The following is a 22,058-nucleotide window of genomic DNA, read 5'->3' on the forward strand; positions in this document are numbered from 1 at the left end:
TGGGAATCCTCCGTCGTGCAAAGTCCTTCCTCGGCATACAAAGCTTTCGTCCACAGTCTGCTGAATCTGCCTCTCACCTCTGATTGGAAAAGTCTGATTTAATGTAATTTAATTCCAGGCTCCAAGGCAACAAAAGGTGAAAATTATGAAAGGGGTGAAGACTTTATATAGGCACTGTAGTTAAACATAGCAACTTAAATCATCTCAAAATTCTATCTGGAAACCAAGAAATAGTGTTATTAAATGAGATGCATCAAACATTGGTGGTGGCAGCCATCTTGGATTTATACAGATGGTGTGACTTCAAGAATGCGACTTCAACACCTAAGATTTGGATTTGCGAGTGAATTCCTATATATGGCAGCAAACATATTGGATTTATGCAAATGCTATTGGAAAGCTATTAATTTTAAAAACTGCTCCTTAATATGTAGATTATTTTGAAACTTTAGATCATTCAAAAATCCCATCTCGAAGGTATAAAATAAAGTTATGAAGTTGAGCATGTGAAATAGTAGTGGCTGTGTAGGATTTGTGCAAAATAGATAAGTGCAAATGCTAAGAGTCATCATTTCATGTTCGGAACAAGTAGAAAACACAGAAAGCATCATGTTGGCATCAAAACCATGTCTGTATGGCCTCTATTGGCAAAGTTATTTTCATTCCTTCGTTTTTTCAAGGTTTTTAGGAAAATTGGTCGTAACCATGGAAAGGCCTTAAAAACACTGTGAAACCCAAAATATTTTCGGCCAACAATCCATTTCATAAATGTCACATCCTGGTGAATGAAAAAAAAAAAATAGGTTGGCTTTTGTTTAACAATGGGAGTAACCCCTACCCGGTATTGGATGCATTTTGAAGGTCTGGCCCGCTACACGAGATGGAGGAATGAATTCTCTCCTCTTCAATGGTCTGGGGACCCAGCATCATGTCTGTCACTTCCAGATGCTGTGGAATCTAAAGCTCTCAACATTACTGGAATCTCTCAAGATGAAGCCCTGAATGTCAATGCTGTCAGACACAACAATGTCCTATGTTTTTCTTGAACCACCTCTGCTCCAGTTTACCTCCATCTGTACTCTCAAGACGCTGACCCTCCCCAGATCCTACAAGACAAACTCATTCTTTTTGTAACAATGTCCCAATTAAACTTCAAAAAACAGGCCTTCTGCCCACCTCCAATCCTGTATCCATCTCTCCTCCTGTTTGTGAAACTGCCTGGTTCAATCCAAGTATAGACAACACATGTATTTAAATATTTCCTATACCCACAGCACCACCTGTAAAGCAATATTTTTCATGTGATATCATGTGCCTTTGTCAATCTCACTTGAATGTGTTTGATGCAAAATAATTGCAATCCTTTCAATCACAAATAGCAATACTTAAGATCACCTTGCCTCAAAATATATATGGTTCTATTTTTTTTGCAATGCTTTAAAAAGGCACATCAGGGAACTCACGAACCCATTTAAGGAGCAGCTGTGTCTGAAGTCCCACTCTGAACGACAATGTGAACAAAAATGATGCTGGCAGGCTGGACAAGTAACTCGCAGTGGCTTCGACGAGCTTTCTTTAGGCACTGGACACACTAACTGACATGCTGACACTGGGCACCATGTCCGCTCAGGATCCCGATGTACCTCTGCATGCACACACGAAAGCTCCTTAACACTAAACCATAAAGTTACACTGCCCTGCACCATAATACTTCTCAAAGGAAGTTAACCTATTTTGGATAGTGGCCAGCTTTGCAGAGAAATTGTCTGTGTCAATGTTTGACACCCCGTACAAATTGATTAACCCGTCACGACTGATCAACAACCAGCCACGTCAATACCCATATGTCACCATACGGTTTGCAACTGTAATACTTTTGGAATAAGCAGTTGTTTATAAGATACTGCAACAGGAATATAAGTACGTGTTTAAAGAAATGATATCACGAATTTAAAAAAACACGCACACATCCTATAATTGGCATTGATGAATACCAAAGAACACACCTGTGATGAATTAAAGGATGTGACGCGCGATCACGTGTCGCGCAGTCAGATAAAACCGTGATGCCGCGCGGTCGGTGGGATCATCCCTGGGGCATTGTCATTTACGCGGTGGTTCACTTGGTGCTCGTTGAATGGAGAGAATTGAGAGTATACCGGACTCCGTGCTTATGCTGGCTAATTGCTGATTTATTTTGCGGTGATCGACTGCACATGTATTCCTTTATGTTTCTGTAGAATCGGCTTCAATCAAGTGAAATAAAGCCTAATACTCCGAAGGTTTTTCCCTCGCATTCACTTCAATTTATTTCACTTGATCCCTTCGGCTGCCTCAACCGACTATGGACAAGATCTACAAGCCGGGGAGGTTCGATGCGGACCCCAACGCTACTGACTCGGAAATGAAGTGGTCCCATTGGTTCCGTTCCTTCTCACACTATCTGACCATCATTGAAGAGGGAGCCGACAAACTGGTCGCACTTGTAAACCATGTCTCGCCCAGCGTATTCAGACTCTTCTCGGAGTGTGACACCTACGACGCAGCGATCGACATGCTGCGGGCGCTCTACATGAAGCGCAAGAACGAGGTATACATACGACATCTTCTCAACACACGCAGGCAAGAAGCCGGTGAGACAATCGATCAGTTCCTGCAAGCTCTGAGGCAGTTGGGCAAAGACTGCAGTTTCCGGGCTGTAACCGCCGAGGAACATCGAGATGAAGCGACCCGAGAGGCGTTCATCCAGGGGCTCAGGTCAGCCCCCATTCGGCAACGCTTACTGGAAAAAGCACAACCCACTCTTGAAATGGTAGCTGACCAGGACCGAGCTATGGATACGGCTCAGCAGCAATCTGAATCATATGGGACACCGGTGTTGCTAATGAACGCTGCTACGGCGGAAACTCAAAGAACCCCCCGGGACACCTCCGACGCTGAGGATGGAGATAAACCCGAGGAATCGGATACCCAGACCTTGTCAAACTCCTCAGCAACTACTTCGGTTGGTAAATGTTTCTTTTGTGGGTATAAAAGACACCCCCGTAACAAATTCCCCGCCAGGGATGCCACATGCATGAACTGTGACAAGAAAGGGCATTATGCCAGGGTATGCAAATCTACTCTTAGAAGAAATAAACCCACTTCTGCGGCTCTATACTCACAAAAGAAAGTAACAGCAGCTTCACCGGGGAATCTATCCAAAGTTATCATCAACGTACAAATTAACGGGCATATGGCTGAAGCTCTGATTGATACCGGTAGCTCTGAAAGTTTCGTCAACAGCTCACTAGCGAAGGGCAGGAAATGAAAGATCCACCCGACAGACAATACGGTATGCATGGCCTCCACATCACTACAGTCCAGCGTACGAGGGTACTGCAATGTTGAGTTGGACGTAAAAGGCTACACGCATCGGGATGTAAGGGTACTGGTGCTTCGTGATTTATGTGCAGATGTAATTCTGGGTCATAATGTCCTCAAGCAGTACACGAGCGTCGAAATACCCTTCGGAGGAAGCAAACCTCGTCTAATTCTAAATGCTCTGACCACCGCAGAGGTATCGTCCCCCCTGCTGTTTGATAACTTGTCGCCGGACTGTAAACCGACAGCGATCAAATCGCGACGATACACCGCCGCCGATATGAACTTCATCACTTCTAAGACCAAGCGATTACTGGAAGAAGGTATTATAGAACCGAGCGATTCGCCATGGAGCGCGCAGGTGTTGGTGACCACCAACCAAAACCACAAGAAACGAATGGTTGTCGATTACTCTCAAACGGTCAATCGCTTCACCCATCTCGATGCCTACCCTTTGCCGCGCATAGACGAGATGGTCGAACGCGTGACCAACTACAAAATATTCAGCACCATCCATTTGCGAAGCGCCTATCTTCAAATTCCCATTCGAGAGGAAGACAAACCTTACACCTGCTCATGTTCGACTTCCTGATGGCAGGGAGACCACTGTGTCGGTTCGCCATCTGGCTCCCGCAGGTACTCCTCCATCTGGTACTCCTCCCTCTGACATTCCCTCCCCAGGTGTTTCCTCCCCAGGTGTTTCCCCCCCAGGAAATCCACCCGAGAATGGTGGCGACGGAGCTACCACATTCCACCCGAGAGCGATCGAGGAGTCATCCCCGGCACGAGTCGAGGCTCCCCAAGAGGATCGGAAGCCTCCCTGAAGTGAAACCACGATTTACTCCCGGAGAGGTCGACGGATAAAACCCCCTCGCCGACTCGATCTGTAAAGGGGATTATCGGCATCCCTTGATGGCACCTTACCATGCTCCTATAACTCAAAATAATCCTCACTGCTTGAAATGTATGTTTGTGTAGTTTAAATAGTTCGCACTGCTTGAAATGTATACTCCTATAGCGTTGAAGTAATCATGGTGCGTTAGTTGAGCCTCCAGTTACATTTTAAAGATGGGGAGAATGTGATGAATTAAAGGATGTGACGCGCGATCACGTGTCGCGCAGTCAGATAAAACCGTGATGCCGCGCGGTCGGTGGGATTGTCCCTGGGGCATTGTCATTTATGGCGGTGGTTCACTTGGTGCTCGTTGAATGGTGAGAATTGAGAGTATACCGGACTCCGTGCTTATGCTGGCTAATTGCTGATTTATTTTGCGGTGATCGACTGCACATGTATTCCTTGCTGCACATGTATTCCTCGCTGCACATGTATTCCTTTATGTGTCTGCAGAATCGGCTTCAATCAAGTGAAATAAAGCCTTATACTCCGAAGGTTTTTCCCTCGCATTCACTTCAACACCAACACTTGAGCTTTTAAAAAAGAAGAAAGAAAGGGAAGGAAGAAAAAGAAGAAAGAAAGAAGCAGAAAGAAAAAGAAGAAAGAAGAAGAAGAAAGAAAAAAGATGAGGACGAATACGTATGATCAGTACTTGTGGGTGTGGAGGGAGAAAGGGTTGTTGTTTTTTTTAATTTTTATTTAAGACAAGAAACAGAGGGTGTAGTTGGGAGGGAATAGATGGGGGGGCGGGGGGTTTGGGAAAATAGGAATTGAAGGTGATAGAGTTAGAATACAAATAAAAATGATCGTACACTTAGACGGGAAGGGCGGGTCAGCCTCAAGGAACCCGGAAAGACGAGGTTGACAAAAACTCACAAAATAGTACGGTTTTTGAAACAAAACTGAACGAGGAACACACAGTAACATGTAGGTGAGAAAATAACCAATTAAAACGAGACATGTATCAACCAGAAACTTAATTTTGAGAAAGTCGGCAAAGACCCCTGAGAGAAGTTGCCGTCACTCCAAACCCAGAACCGGAAGGAAGTTTGTGTTGAGTTTTGAGGATGGAGTGTCGGGGAGTGTGTGGGTTGGGTGGATGAGCACTTATTTGGCGGTCGGGGATCAATTCCTCTGGCTTCAATTCCGTGGTTTGAATTTTGGGATTTGGCTCGGGTTGAGAGATTCTGGGGCTTATCACATTATGGTTGGAAAACGTGCTGAAATTAAATAAAGGCACAAAACACTGGCATCTCTGGACGTTTATAAACATTGCAGCAAGGATGCAATGTGGGCTCTAGGGTCTCTTGGCCTCAGCCAAATTTCGGAGTATAGACTGCGGAGTTGGGCTTGGCAGTGGGTCTGGCTGCTGGAGGAGTGTTTGTATGTCCGGTTCGTGTATTTTTTGGAACTCGGCATCTCCGAGTGATTTGTGTCCCCCACTCCCCTCGAGAGAAAACCAGTTCCAGCGGGTAAACTGGGCGGCAGCCATAGTTCGAGTCGCATACCTCAAGGGAAGCCCATGTTATAATCTCTAAAAATGGTACATGCTGTTTGAAAGTGATGGGTGGTTTTGCTATCCTGTTTGAACGTGTACTCCATTTCACTCAATCCTGTACCAATGCTGGCAGATGGGACTATTCCCCCAGCTTCCCATCAAGTCCCCCTCACAAATGTAAGTTGAACACTCCCCCTCCGCACACACTTTCCCTTCAAGTCCCACGACCAAACGCAAGTCGAGAACACCCCCTCTTCCCCTCCCTACTTTCCCCTCCTTGCTCCCATATCCTCTTTGCTCCCACCCCGTAACTCCGGGAGTGTATTGCGACGTGTGGTGAAACGTCACTCTCCCCCCTTCCTCGCTCTCCCCTTCTCCACCATCCCCACTCTGACCTCCCAGCCTCCCTCACTCCTCTCTCTCCCCCTTCTCCCCTCCCTCACCCTCCATCCTTGCTCCTACACACCTTCCTCCCCTCTTTCTGTCCCTCTCACACACCTCTATCCTCTCTCCTAATATTCCCATCAGTGAAGTATTTGCTGCTCTAGAATACAAGAGATTAAAATGGGAACGAGAGATGCAAAATAAGATATATTGCAAAGGCTAATGGGGGGTGGGGTGGGGGAACAGCGAGGAAAACAGGAGCGAATGACAGACCAAATGATTGTTTCATATTTTGGACAAAAACAGATGCAAAATAAAATTTAAAATAAATTCAATTAAGCAAAGTTAGGGCTAAGTTCGGAATTGGTATTCAAAATGTGGGATAAAAACAGTTGTTAAGATAGAAACAAGCCTTTCTAAGCCTATGCGCATTGTTATTAATAATAGCTAGAATATTTACAAGAGTGCACACAGCAATTGCTGACCTCTCTCAAACTGGAGTTGCTTGTTGTGCTGCAACACGTCTGCTGATGCAAGCCGTTCAATCTGTAACACAAAAAAATTACACTTTGAAAAAACAAAATGATAGAGAGTGACTCACAAGCACCCCCTCCCCTCCTTCCCTCAACCTGCTGGAACAGCTGCTGTTACTTTGGGTACTTCCTGCTTCTTTCACATCTCCTCCCCTAAAAAATCTGTGGACTTCCTGCTGTTGCTGTATTGCTAGACATGGACCTAAATGTTAGGAACATTGTGCATCACTTTACAGGCTATTTGATGCTTCACATGGACAGACCAGATGTCAACAGTTTTTATGAAAAACTTACAAAAATTGCCAATGTTTGTTCAAAGTTTTCGTCGTCCTTCACAGTGTGGTCCACCAGTACTTGAGGTCTCCATTCTAATATTACCGATCTCTCCATTAAATTTCTGTTGCAGCTCCATACATCGTACGCCTAACACAAGTGTTCCACTCAGTAGGTCTCAGATTCCTCTCCCTGGCTATTCTCTTTCGTTTTGACAGGCTTTCCCCCATTCCAGAGGTCATCTTGCTGTATATATCAAGAACTCCGTTCCTCATTGTCCTCACCAATATTTCTCTGGAACCAACTAAACAAAATAAGGACAAATTACTGCACCGTAGTCCCAAGAAGGAAGCCAGACGACACGACACGCACACGTTTTTGTTTTTGTGGTGTACCATCCAACCAATGGTTAAGGTTTATATATTATTGGTTCACGAAAAATATAAGTGACTACTATATTCGTTATTGTTGTCTGTCTGTCTGTCTGTCTGTCTGTCTGTCTGTCTGTCTGTCTGTCTGTCTGTCTGTCTGTCTGTCTGTCTGTCTGTCTGTCTGTCTCGAGCATAGCTCCGTGGGTTTGATCCGATCCTGATGAAATTTTGGTCGGAGGTTTATATCATGACCGAGTTGTGTTTTCCTGAAAATGCGCATGGTCCGCCCATTATGGGCGGAGCCACGCCCAAAAAACATGTGTTTTTGCATCTTCTTGCATCTTTTGCATTTTTGCATCTTTGCGATTTCAATTTGCATCTTCTCCTCAGGGGTTTGTCGAATCTGACAGGCGTTTCGGTATTTGGTTAGCACAATGGCATCTGCATAGCCCCACAGAGCTCGATTTTTCATTTTTGTCCCAAGGTCAAGGACACAAGGTCACAAACTTCGAAAATTGCGATTTTGACATAAAAAAAATTCTTCTCCGAGGGATTTGTCGAATCTGGTAGGGGTTTTCGGTATTTGGTTAGCCCAATGGCACCTGCATAGCCCCACAGAGCTCGATTTTTCATTTTCGTCCCAAGGTCAAGGACACAAGGTCACGAACTTAGAAAATTGCGAATTGTGTTTTTAGGGGGTAGCCGATTTCAATTTGCATCTTCTCCGAGGGGGTTTGTCGAATCTGGCAGGAGTTTCGGTATTTGGTTAGCCCAATGGCACCTGCATAGCCCCACAGAGCTCGATGTTTTTAATTTTCATCCCAAGGTCAAGGTCACAAGGTCACAAACTTGGAAAATTGTGATTTTGACATAAAAATCCATCTTCTCCGAGGAGGTTGTCGAATCTGGCAGGGGTTTTGGTATTTGGTTAGCCCAATGGCACCTGCATCGCCCCACAGAGCTTGATTTTTTCATTTTAGTCCCAAGGTCAAGGTCACAAGGTCATGAACTTAGAAAATTTCAAATTTTGACATAAAAATCAGACGACCGCCCAAACTTTGAGAGCTAGGATGACAATATTTTTAATGCATAATCTTGAGGTCATGCCCCACCTAAAGTCTTGAAACCATTTTGCTCTATTTCGAACACCTTGCCCGAGGCACCCCCTTCAAGTTTGTTTTTAAGCTGATTTCATCAAAGTATGGATAATCCGAGGAGTGTGAAATGCCATATAGCCTATATGACGTTATATTGTTCCTGGAATGTTCCAGAGGAAGTTTTGCACCAAAGGTCATACATAATCCTTGACTTTTGACCTTTAAAGTTCACAAAGGTCAAATTTTAAAGTTGTGGGAATCGAACTGGGTTTTCGACCTTCTTCGACGAACTAACTCCATTAAGTTAGAGCACGTATCCTGCTTCCTTATTTTAATGTCCACAACATTGTTTTGGGACCTTTAAAGGTTATGCAAAGGTAAAAATTTATAAGTTGTTGAACCAAACTGGGTTTTCGACATTTTGCAGCAAATAACCTGTCACCCGTACCACATCATGTTGATCATTTTTATAACTTGGTCAAACATTATCACATTGTCTCATCCTTGACTTGTGAAACAATCTACATCGCCAAATACCGCTCGTGAACCATCGTCGTCTTCAGACTTGTTGTTATTATTCTCTCCTCTTCTCTTTATAAGAGATGAGGTCCGAACCGGCTGCTTCCCCCGATCCTTGATATTCTCTCTCCTTTTCCAAACCTCCTTTTCACCAACTGTGTTTGCTACCTCCTCCGTCCACCATACCTGCTTTCTATCCCTCAACGATGCACCCTTTCCTGATGTACTGCTGCACAAAACTTCTGCGATTCCCCCAAATGCCTCTCCGTACTTCTTCAATTCCTCCAAACCTTCAACTTTTTCACCAAGTTGTTCATACATAGCCCTCAACCTCTCCTTGTGCTCAACGACAGGTAGTGGACAAGAAAAATGGAGCCACCAATGTGAAGTCACTTAATAGGGCGTTGGACGCCCAGCAGGATTAAAAACAAAACCTGTCAAAGGGCGGAGGAGCTTCTTGTGAGCCAATGGCCATCCATATCTAGTGCCCAACTGTGTCTGCAGACGTACTCCTGCAGTTGGGTTACTTCTTATTTTGAGGTTGGTGGCAGGATTTGCACTCCGGCCACCGTAAAACCCTTCATTCCGCAAAACATTCTTGGAGCGTAAAAAAATCTGAAAACCCACTCCATGGGAGGTACCTCCTGTGCAGCTTCCCTTCGCAGGGCAGCTCACCGGATGACGGGATTGGGGCAATGCCTTCAGGACCCCCAATCCTTGATGATAGGAGGGAAACCACGGGGTAACATTCCTGAGTCAGATTACGGGAGAGTGTGTCGGAGTGGTGCTGAGGTGTCGTCCATCAGACGGCGGTCTCCTTGGGTTAACCTGATGCGGTTCCTTCGGGTGGGTGCATGGAATGTCCTATCCCTAAGAGAGGATGATCACCTGTCTCTGTTATCATCGGAGCTCAAGCGTTTGGACATTGGTATTGCAGCACTCTCCGAGGTTCGGAGACCGGATTGTGTCGAGATCATGGCGGGTGGTTACACCTACTATTGGTCTGGTTGCTCTGATGGTTACCATGCCCAAGGAGTTGTAGCTGTGTCCAATAAGCTGACTCCAATGATAATTGAGGTAACACCGGTCAACGAGCGTATTATGAGACAAAGGATTCGTCACTCCTTGGGTGTCATTTCCCTGGTCTTCGTATATGCTCCGACTGAGGCGAGTGATCTCACCGAAGGACACATTCTATGCCACGCTCGAATCTGTGGTTGATCAGTGGCCCAGGCGAGATACACTTCTAGTCTTGGGGGATTTCAATGCATAGGCTGGAACTGTTAGGGATGGTTATGAGACATGTGTTGGTCCCCATAGGTGTGGAATTGTGAACCAGAATAGCACCAAGTTCCTTGACATTGCAAGAAGTCATGGACTTAAGGTGGCTGGTTCATGGTTTCAGTGACCACAGGCTCATTGCTGGACTTGGGATTCCAATGCTAATGGTGTGGCAAATGAGATTGGCCATGTGCTCGTTGATGGTCACTGGAGGATGATCCAGAACTGCAGGATCTACAGGAGTACTCAGTTCTTCAACACCAACCACAAGCTTTTTGTAGAAACGCTGAAATTGCAGCTTAAATGCGGGAGAATGGTACCATCCCAGCCGAGGTTGGATGTTGGCAAGCTTAAAGATGAGAGTGGAGCTGAGGAGTTTGCGAAGAGGCTGAGTGGGATTTGGGGGATCTGGGTGTTTTGTGGAATCCTGAAGAGATGTGGAGTGCGTTCAAAACCACCATCTGGATGTTGCTGGTGGACGTCTTGGAACTCACCAAAGGGCAAAGAATAATTTTGGCTCTCAAGAGACATTGTATACCATTGACCAGAGTTGTAGGGCCAGGCTTAATGGCAGAGCTGAGCTGCTCAAGGAGTTGAGGCGTAAAACTGTACGTGCGATGAGGGTGGACAAGGAGGCCTATGTGCGAGGAATCTGTGAGGGGGTAGAGCATCACCTGTGGACAGGTGATTCTCGTCCCGCTTACAGGGGAATTCGCGCATTGCGTTCATCCAAGCCCATCCCTCGGAGCACTGCAGTTCGAGCAGAGAGTGGTAGGCTCTTGACAGAGGAGTCTGAAGTGAAGGCCCGCTGGGCCGGTTACTTTGAGCGGTTGTACCAGGCTGATCTACCAGCTGTCGAGTTGGACGTCAAGGGTGTTACAATCCCTGTTGCTGACCCTCGAATCAACTGTGGTCCACCTTTGCTTGTGGAAACACGGGCTGCGGTGAACCAGTTGAAACGGGGCAAAGCTCCTGAGATCTGTAGGATCCATGCTGAACTTCTCAATGCTGGTGAAAACGCTGTTGTCCTGTCATTGCATGCAGTTCTTTGCTCTGCCTGGGACACAGCCATCATCCTAACTAACTGGAAGAGGGATCTTGTGGTCCCTCTCTGGGAAGGGAAAGGTGATCGCAAGGACTGCAACAACTACCGATGGGTGATGCTGCTCTCAGTGCCAGGCAAGATCTTTGCTCGGATAATTCTCGATATGGTTCGCCACCATTTGCTTGAGCAGCAGCGCCCAAAGCAGTCGGGCTTTACACCAAAGAGGCCAATGATTGACCGTATACTTGCTCTTCAGGTCTTCACTAAATGCAAATGAAAGTTTCAGCAGGGGCTGCTTGCAGCCTGTGTTGATCTCTGCAAAGCATTTGATTCAGTGAATCAGGATGCCCTCTGGAGGATTCTTGGTCTTCATGGAGTGTCATCAAAACTGATCAATCTGATGTCTGAACTATACTCTGGTAATGAGTGTGCTGTGGGATGTGGTGATACCATTTCCGACTTATTTCCAGTTGTTACTGGAGTGTGTTGTTTGGGAATGTGAAGATCTCTGACCTTGATTTCACAGACGATGCAATCATCTTTGCGGAGACTGGATATTCTTTTTGGGGTCACCCCGAGGTGATGAATGAGGAGTCGGAGCTGCTGGGATTATGTGTTTCCTGGGTCAAAACTAAGGTCCAGGCTTTCAATGACATCTTGGATGCTGCTATCCTGTCTGTACCTGTTTGCGGTGAGGATGTTGAGGTCACGGAGAGATTCACTTACCTTGGCAGTGATAGTCATGTCTCTGCTGGCTGTGAGCCAGAGGTCAATAGACGTCTGGGTCGGGCCTGGGGAGTCATGGATTCACTGGATCATGGGGTGTGGCGCTGTCGGTACCTGTGCAGGACGACGAAAGTCTGAGTCTTCAGGTCTTTGGTGCTTTGAGTCTTGCTCTACAGATGCGAGACTTGGACACTGAACAGAGATCTGAGATGGAGACTTAATTCCATTGGTACCAGGTCTCTTCTGAGAATCCTTCTGAGAGTCCAACGAGCGGTTGCTAAAGGACCGGTCACACCTTGACGTTTTAGCCAGCGATGGCAACGTATTAAAATGTATGTAAAACGCTGGCTGACGTTGAACTTTTGATGTTTTTTTTTTAAAGATTCGGACGTATTCATAACGAGTTGGTCGTATGCATAACATATTAGTAATGGACACAGAACGTTTCGTTGTGTTATAGATAACTTATACCAACGAATGCTGAACCAGTTGTTGGCCTACACAACCTATGCCCAACGATAGTCTAACTTCGGCATAGCGCGTTGCACGCATCGCCGACGATGTCGTGACGTAGCCTATTAAAAGGCTGATGCACAACGATTCGAATCATAATAACTGCCGTAGAAATGGAAGTGACAACATCGCGGTCACACCTTGGCGATCTTGCCAGCGTATGCCGAACTAAGAAAAATGTGTCTAAAACGTTGGGGGCACGTCAAATACGGTATGAGTAAGCTTGGTATACGTGAGTAGAACGCTAAAGTACGCTATCATACGTCGTAGTAAGTAGAGTACGTCAAGAAATTTTAAACATGTTCAAAATTTTACGACGTACTCGGCGTATGACACACGTTCCGCATGCGATGGGGATAAGTTTTACACACGATATGTGGACGCTTACACACGTCCACAAAGGTTACTTATAAGCTACTCATAAGTTGAAACACGTCGCGGTAATGTCTTTTTTACGCGAAACTTATTTCTAACATATGTTTGACGTGCTTTGAACCAATTCTTTACGTAGTCCCAACACACATCAACGTATGTAGACGTATTCCAATGACGTCTTCCGGTCGACAAAAAAAAAAAATGAACGTGTTTCTAGCTTACAACTGCCATATAAAGACGTGTTCCCAGCGGTTTTAGGAATTGGTATATAAAAATGCTGATCATAAAAGGGGAACCCAACAGTGTTTTCGAGTTCCTTTTTGAGTCGATGTCCATGTCAGCAGTAACAGTATCAGTATTAGTATTAGTATTAGTATTATTATTAGTAGTAGTTTGTTCATGTTGGCAGTAGTAGGTGAGTGTGAGGGGGAGGGTGTGGGTTATGATGGATCCTCCTTGCGTCCGCGTGTCCACGGGTAGGTTCATAGGCTGCCACTCAACGATTTAAATGGCTGCATCTCCACTATTGAAAGTAGATGCTTGCGCTCAACAATTGGATTTTTTTACACTCAACGACTTTTAAACGGTACCACTCAGCTATTTTCATTGTTTACAATGAACGATTTAAATTGCTGTCACTCGCCTTTGTTTTTTGACGCTGGCGCTCGGAAATTTTAATCATTTCTATTGAACGTGCTAAATCGCTCAAACCCCACTATTGAAAGTAGACGCTTGCACTCAACAATTCGATTTTTTTTACACTCAACGACTTTTAAACGGAACCACTCTGCTATTTTCATTGTTTACAATGAACGATTTAAATTGCTGTCACTCGCCTTTGTTTTTTGACGCTGGGGTTTTGAAATTTGAAGCGTTTCTTCTGAACGTGTTAAAACGCTCAAACTCGACTATTTTAAATAGACGCTGCCAATGGACAATTGGAATCATAGCCAAGCTAGACATCGAAGTGTGAACATCCTCGTCATGCCGAAGAAAAGTTTGAAGAATGCTGCAAATAAGCGTCCTGGCCGTGGCCGTGGACGCTGACGCAAGGACGATCCATTATACCGACGTCTTTCAGCCTATGAGTAACTTAAAAGTAACGTCTGTCGATGTGTGGCAACGATCGCGTAACGTGCCAACAACACGTTAATCATAGGTTAGAAATAAGTTTCGGGTACGCTAAACATTACCTCGGCGTGTCTCAACTTATGATTAACTTACAAGTAGCATGTGTTGACGTCTGTCAACGATCGCAGACCGTGCATACAACTTGTGGCCAGGGTAGCGGAACGTGTGAGTCATACGCCGGCATACGTCGTGAAATTTCAAGCATGAAAAAATTTGAGGACAACCGAAAAGTACAACGTTTAAAGCCAACGTACAACGACGTATGGCAGTGTTTCTCAGCGTGCTCTCAATGTTATCAAAACTTACCCATAACGTATTCAACGTGTGCCAGCGTTTTAGAAAAAAAATTCAAAAATCGGCATACGTTGGCTAAAACGTCAAGGTGTGACCGGGCCTTAAGAGAGACTCAAATGAGATTTGTTGCCTGCATAATCTCTGAGCATCAGCTGCAGCTGAACGGACATGTGGCTCGTTTTACTGATGCCGATCCTGCTCAGTAGATTCTCTCAGCAAAGGAGCCTCATGAGTGGAGGAGGCCAATGGGTGGACCACGTGACTTGTGGTTGCAGCAGGTTGACCAGCATTTCAAGGAGATGAGGATGGGCCAGGCATCTGCCTGGGAGATGGCCAGATGGAGGCCCCTGGAGCAGAAAGTGGATGCAGCGACACACTACTCTGGTGCATGCTCCCATACCTGACCTGAATGACACTGAGGGAATGTAACAATATATACATACATATTTGTACAAAGAGCAAAAGCACACCGAGCCTAAAATAATAATACAATTCTTTATTAAAACCCTCACGTTTCAGAAGACCACTCTCCTGCATCCTCAGAGGTAAAAAAAAAAAAAAAAAATTATAACTGCACGTGCAGAAACATTAACTGTACTTATGTCTAATGCGAACGGACACATGTCACGATTGGGCTGCGAGGGGGACACATCAGCGTGAGGTTTGGGACAGATTTAATAAAGAGTGGGATTGGAGGGTGGATTTGCTTCCGGGTTCGATGTTTGGGTCACAGGTTCGGTGTCATGTGTTCCATGTCTGATCCGGGTGTGTGTTTTGGGTTTGGCCTTCGCACCCGTGGGTGGGGACTGTGGCGATTGCATAATCCTCAGTAGGCAGCATGCAGGTCGAGTGACGGTTAATGGACCGTGTGCCCCAAAAAACCATGCTTTGAGAATTTGCCGGCCGGCCCAGCTGGGTGCCGAGGCTTTCACTGCCGTGTTTTCCCACATGAAGGTGTGATGTAGATTGTGACAATGTGCCGATACCAGCGAAAACTTGTCTCGACGTGCTCCAGCTTGCTGGTGCTGCATTAGCCATGTCATGTGGCAAGTAGTTTGGACATTTGACCCACATATTTGGCATCACAGTCTCGACAGGGGAATTTGTAGACCACGTTAATCTTTTCTCATCTATTCACCCTGTCTTGGGTCTCGACAGCTGCATGGAGTATTGTCCGAGGTTTGTGTGTGACCCGGATTCCAAATGGTTGCAGCAAACGGTTGACAATCTCCGAAGTGTTGCCGATGCCCGGAAATAAAACTGTTTTGACCGCTTCCTCAGGTCATGATGTGGGTGCCCTCCTCCAGCAATAAGATCGATTGAATGCTGCCAGATTGTCATTGTTCTGCAGTAAGCAGGTGACATGTTCAATTTCGGTCCGTCGTGTGTGTTGTTCACTGCAATGCAATTTGGCCCAGTCAAACAAGGTTTGTGCACAAGACCATTCGTGCGTTGTTGTAAATGAGTTATACGGCATTGACGATGGTTGTAAATGAGTACCTGATCAGTGTGTGTGGGTTTGCGGTGCACCTGGGTACTCAAGCGCTGATCTGTTGCGTGTGTGACACCCACATCCAGAAAAGCAATGAAGCTGGATCATTCAAGTTCATGCGTAAACTGTATGGCAGGTATGATGCTGTTGATGTGGGTTTGGAATCTGTCAAAACCATCTCCTTTGATGATGGTGAACACGTCATCCACATAGCGGAGCCAAAGTTTGGGCATGTTCTCGCCCTGTAATGCCTGTTGCTCAAAATGTTGCTTGATTAGCTCTGCGACAAGCCTGATATGGGAGATCCCATGGGTGTACCTTGGTGTTGGTGGTAAATTTGACCTCCGAAGCAGAAGTATGTGGTTGCGAGGCAAAAGTCCACCAGTGAAAGTAGCTGTGTTGGACTGAGTCGGCTATTGTCTGCCAAGTATTGGTCTGTGGTGATGGTGGCCTCCAAGATTCTCCTTGCTTGGTCAATGGGATGTAGGTAAATTGGGCTGTGATGTCAAAAGACACCATGACCTCGTCATCTTCAATGCGGATATCTTTGATATGTGAGAGGAACTCCTCAGCATTGCGGACTGTGCGAGATGAATCCCTCACCAAATTATTGAGTCGCCGAAAGAGCCTTTTAGCGAGTTTGTAGGTAGAGCTCGTAGAGCCCTCGTAGAGCTACAATGGGTCGGAGTGGTATTCCATTTTTGTGCATCTTGAGTAGGCCGTAGAACTTTCGTATCACTAAGTCCTGTGGTTGCATTGTCCGTTGTTCTTCTTCCATCAAGAGGCCCTCCAAATTGGAGGTTACGCAGCACTTTATTGATGTCATTCGATGGTCTTGGTCGGGTTCTCCTCACTTTGCGATTAGTGTTCTCATTGTTGAGTAGTGTTGAGGCTTTGTGATTGTTGTCTGTGCAGTTCAAAATGACCGTTGCCTGGACTTTGTCTGCAGGTACAATGACGATATCAGCATCCTGGCGGAGGCTGCGTAGGACGAGTTTCTCTTTGGTAGTGATGTAATGATGTTGCTCGACATCTACAAGCGTGTTGGTAAGACGCGCACGGATCCGATCTTTGGCTTTGTTTTTACCTCTGAAGACGGAAGATAGTGGTCTTCTGAAACGTCAGGGTTTTAATGAAGAATTTTATTATTCTTTTAAGCTCAATGTGCTTTGACTCTTCATACAAATGTCTCCTGAGCTGTATATATATATATATATATATATACATACATATATATATATATATATATATATATATACATACACATACATATATATATATATATATATATATATATATATATATATATATATACATACATATACATACATATATATATATATATATATATACATATATATATATATATATATATATATATACATACATATACATACATATATATATATATATATATACATACACATACATATACATATATATATATATATATATATATATATATATATATATATATATATACATACATATACATACATATATATATATATATATATATATATACATACACACACACACACACACACACACACACACACACACACACACACACACACACACACACACACACACATACATACACACACACACACACACACACACACACACACACACACACACTTCTTCTAAAATGGATCATTTGTAATCAGCCATCCCATCTTATATCCGTTCCTCATCTGTAACAATTCCAACTGCCATCATGCAGGCTCGCTGAGTTGGGTGTGAGTTGTCCAAGAACTAGCCATGGCATTGCAGCCAAGTCCTTCTATGACTATATGAGATCCAATCTGTATATTTCTCCACCCAGTTTTATGAAACTGGTATGTTCTCCATCCTGGACCTGGTTATGAATAACTTTCCATCCATTATCGTCTGTGCACCCCCCCCTTTCCTCCCCCTCGTGGTTCCTTTGAAGAAGTTATTTTTAAAGTACATGTATCTCTGGCTATTACAAGAGAGCAACCTCAATGCCGTAGAACATGGCTGTTCACACATGGCAACTGGCATAGACTCCAATCTACCCTCTCACAAAAGGATTGGGTTGCCATCCCCACAGGATCTGATATAGATTCCGTTTGGGAATACTTTCACAAAACCTACTTTCCAATGTAATGGTTTATCCCATTTAGTCTGTGGCTATCCTATACATCCTTTCAGTCCTGGTACACTAAATTATTTGAGGAAGCAATTGCGGTCAAACAGCTCACTTCTTCAACATTGAAGTTAAACTTGACTGAGGATAACTTTAGGTCGCTCCCATATGCAAGGCTCAAAATAAGTGAATGGATATCCATCCTGAGGAAAAATAAAATATGACCGTTTTTACAGCCATTTTTCCCTGCTGTGCAGGGGTTTGGCTTTTTCTTGAGGCAATGTTTTTATGGCCGGATGCCCTTCCTGACGCCAACCCTGGTCGCCTCTTACGACACACAGGGATATGGTACACCTATTCTAACCGGGGCATACACCGGGACCAGTACACTGGCACTCATTTCGCCGACCTAGGAAGGATGACAGGCTGAGTCAACCCCCTGGTGTTAATTCAGCAGCCAACGGGGCTTGAACTCAGGACCCTGGGATCCCAAGCCGCCACCCTAACCACTAAGCCAACACCAGGCTTGATATCCATCCTGAGGCAAGGCAGAAAACAAAAACAGAATTATGAAATTCTGCCTTATATTAGGCTAGACAAGTTCGTTATTCTACACTGCATCAAAAATGGTTTGTTCCCTCCTATTTGTAGTAATTTATCACACCAGTTATGCATACTTTTATGAAGCAAAAAACAACTTTTGCATCCACATAAATTTCATTGGTCACTACCCAAAGTCCAACGTTATCCCAAATGGTTTTCACTCTAATTTTCATCTGTCCAATTTTTTCAGCTCCTGTGAACTCTTGCTTGTGCAAACCAATGTGCAAGAACACCAATGATAATAAGAAGCAATGGACAATGGATTGTGAACAGTGCAGACCTTTCCCTAAGAGAGGCCCTCGAGCATGACTGGCTAATGCTGCCTCCTAAGAATAGCATTTTATTCACTATAATAATAATAATAATAATCATCATTATCATAATCATCATTATCATAAGCATCTTGCACACACACACACAACGGGAGGTGGTGGGTGCACTATACTCACCTCGTGGTCCTGTAGCTGGCCTTTCTTTGGGCAAGTGTAATCAGGACATGTAATCGTCCCACTGGCACCCTCCAACAGCTCCATTTCTAAATAAACCTTTACACACTGATGGGGAGAAATGACAGAGATAAAGGAAGAAGCTTTATAGAGAATAAATGTGATATGTCTAATGAACAAGTAAAATGGTGAAATCGCACCTTCTGCAGAGGGGAGTTAAAAGACAACGAATAAGAAGAAGAAAAAAAAAGACCAAAATAAACAAACTGGAATGGCACTCGGTAGAGTGCATACCTCCTCCAGGCTGAACAGTTTACGTTTTGTATCCCACTGATCAGCCGGATCTGCTGGCCTGAACCAAAATGTAATTGGTTTGTTCTTGTCACCTAATCAACTCATCCACCAAGGTTTGTCATAATCCATCCACATCTTTTTGAGATTATTATGTTACATATTGTTTTTGGCCCAATTTCTCAATGGTGAAGAATTCCTGATAAAAACATTAAAAATTCTCATATCAAGATCCGGATCTAAATTTCATCCTTGAAACACATCCGACATGTCCACCAAGTTTCGTCCGAATCCATCCACAAGATTTTGAGACATCCTGTTCACAGACATTCAGCCAGACACACAAACAGACAGGGAAGAAAACATAACCTCCGTCCACCTTCGGTGGCAGAGGTAAATATTTCTAGAAATGCTTCAAAAACACAAACAAGAAAAAGTTAAGACAAATGGTCCTTAGAATATATGCATTTGTCTTAATGAATTTTCAACTTCATTGTGATAATTCGTATTAATTTTAACAATTCTTTAAAAGCAAGCGAGAGATGATGCTATTTGCAAGAGCAGCCAAGGTTTGAGAGACAAGCATTGCCATCACCTGGCACTGGAATCGTACTTCATGTCATAGCGACAGAACTAACAAAAGCGCACCTTCAGGAGACATCATGAGCTGGGACATCGTTAAGCCAAGTAAAAAGTTGTTTTTTTATGTGCAAAATCCAGGCTCACAGAAGAACAAGGTAACAGAGGGTAAAAAGGCAACACACCGTGGGTAGTTAGACGACAGGTGGATGTAACAAGCAAGGGAATTAACAAACAGGAAAAGAGGAGAGAGGAGGGAAGAAAACATTGCAACCAGCAAGAAAGAGGGTTAGGTGAGGAAGAATGAATGACAGCTCTAGACATTGTGGGTAACGTTGGGAAAGGACACTCAGGTGGTGATGCACCACCTGCTTCAAGCCCTAGAGGGAAGAGTGGGATAGAATAGCCTTTGGAAGACTGTCCACAAGCATGAGAAACGAGGAACAGACTCGTTGAGGTGGCAGGCAGCGTGTATTTTGAAAATCTAACTAGGTGTGTGTTACTGGAAGAAGGTCTATATATCCTGAAGTTGCTGGAGAGGGTCGGAGAGCGAAGAAAGCAGAGAACTAAATTTGAGGAGGGATGGTAAAATAAATAAATAAAAAAGCATTCGATGACATCATCATCAAAAATAAATAAATAATAAAATCACTCGTTTCCTACTTGTGTCACTTCATTTTTTTTTTCTCTGGAGTGGTTTTAGGAGATAGAGGGCTAACATTTTTCCTTTTTTCCAACATGGCTGCTCCATCACCTGACCTATGACATCATAATTATCAATGAAACATTCCACATGAGTAGTCGCACCTATTGGGAAAATTTTGTGTCAAGTGGATAAGCGGTTGCAGAGAAAACAGAGAAAATTAGCATGGACGGATGGACAGACAGCCCGAAAACATAATTCCTCCGACAACTTCGTCAGCGGAAGCAGAAAAAATAGGGGCAATACCCCTGGGCGCTCACTTGGTAGAATACATAATCACACTGAGGAGGAAGTCAACGTGGGACGGAATCAGCAAAATGTACCAATGAACCAATGTTATGGGGTCCGATGTTTTTTTTTTAATGCCGTGAACACAAATTGGTACATGCTAGGTGATGAAAGTTGTGGTCAAGTTTCATTGAAATCGTGTGTGTAGTTTCAGAGAAGTTGCAAGTGTTTGTGGATGGACGGAGAGACGGATGGACAGACGACGTGCCATACCATAAGCTCCCTGGAACTACGTTCCAAGTGAGCTGAAAAGAGTAAAATAATTCAGAGAAAAAGAGGTTCATTTTGATGAACAACTTTGAAGCACTGACTTGGGGTTTGTGAGATCAGCAATTCATTTCTGACCCTGAATGAGTCATAGCAGAGACTTAAAAAACGATATGCCACTTCCTCGCTTCAAGCTCATCGTTTTAGAGGATATAACATGGATAAATTGTGTTTTTGGAGTGGGGGGGGGGGAGAAAAACAAAACCAACAGGGCAAAGCCCAATGAACTGAAAACAGAGAACAAAACCTATTCAATTGGAATCCAATCAGTGGAAACTGTTAGCCTGTTACACGTAGAGTTGCATTGCAACTTACGTAACCTCCTCGTGCTGCTCAAGAAGAGTCATTATGTTTGATGCACTCAGGACCATACCTGACCTGACAGATTATACTCAAAACACAACAAATACATTTTATTGTGGTTAAGTTATTCTTCCTCCCATCCCTTTATAAGGGTTGACGTCCAATGGTACCAATCTTATCCCTGCCTTGAACACAATACTCCTGCACTTCCCCCTGTCCTCAGCCAACTCTTTTCACTCTCCAACACCCCTCTCCCCACACATTATTGATATTCCTCCTCACACAATGTTCCCATCTCAACCACAGTCTGCTCCTTCCCTCATACCTTGCTCCCTCAACCTATCCACATTCTTTGGCATTCTCTCTTCCTCCATCAGGACCAAGTGTCCAGCCCACTCAACCAGTTTTTATCAATTTCCATGTCAAGCTCATATGCACACCAATCTCCTCCCTCAGTTCACAAGGATATTAGACACAGGTGAAGGCCATTCAGCCCTTCATGCCAGCACCACATCAACACCACACCAATTTATCAACCAATCTTCTCCATGATTCATATTTATTCAAACCAATTTCCATCGAAACAATGGCAGTGTACGGCCGATCTATGTCCAACATTATTAACCTCCGCCATCGAAGATGGACGGAGGTTACTGTTTTCACCCCTGTCTGTTT

The 22,058-nt window shown here is 44.4% G+C and overlaps 1 protein-coding gene across 14 annotated transcripts in view; it reads right to left on the reverse strand.

The window, feature by feature from the left end:
- Positions 1-22,058, reverse strand: part of LOC147019430 (putative E3 ubiquitin-protein ligase RNF144A) — a 126,251-nt gene that overhangs the window by 61,960 nt on the left and 42,233 nt on the right. For all 14 annotated transcript variants that reach the window (XM_085893914.1, XM_085893908.1, XM_085893907.1 and 11 more), the window contains 3 exons: positions 18,956-19,060; positions 6,626-6,686; positions 1,468-1,645 (listed from right to left, as the gene is read on the reverse strand). In XM_085893914.1, coding sequence (XP_085750040.1) covers positions 1,468-1,645; positions 6,626-6,686; positions 18,956-19,060 — 344 coding nt within the window. The remainder of the gene's footprint in view (positions 1-1,467; positions 1,646-6,625; positions 6,687-18,955; positions 19,061-22,058) is intronic.

Source organism: Eptatretus burgeri, chromosome 9 (genome assembly GCF_056783735.1).
Source record: "Eptatretus burgeri isolate ZD-2024b chromosome 9, Ebu_testis_v1, whole genome shotgun sequence".
Taxonomy (NCBI): domain Eukaryota; kingdom Metazoa; phylum Chordata; class Myxini; order Myxiniformes; family Myxinidae; genus Eptatretus; species Eptatretus burgeri.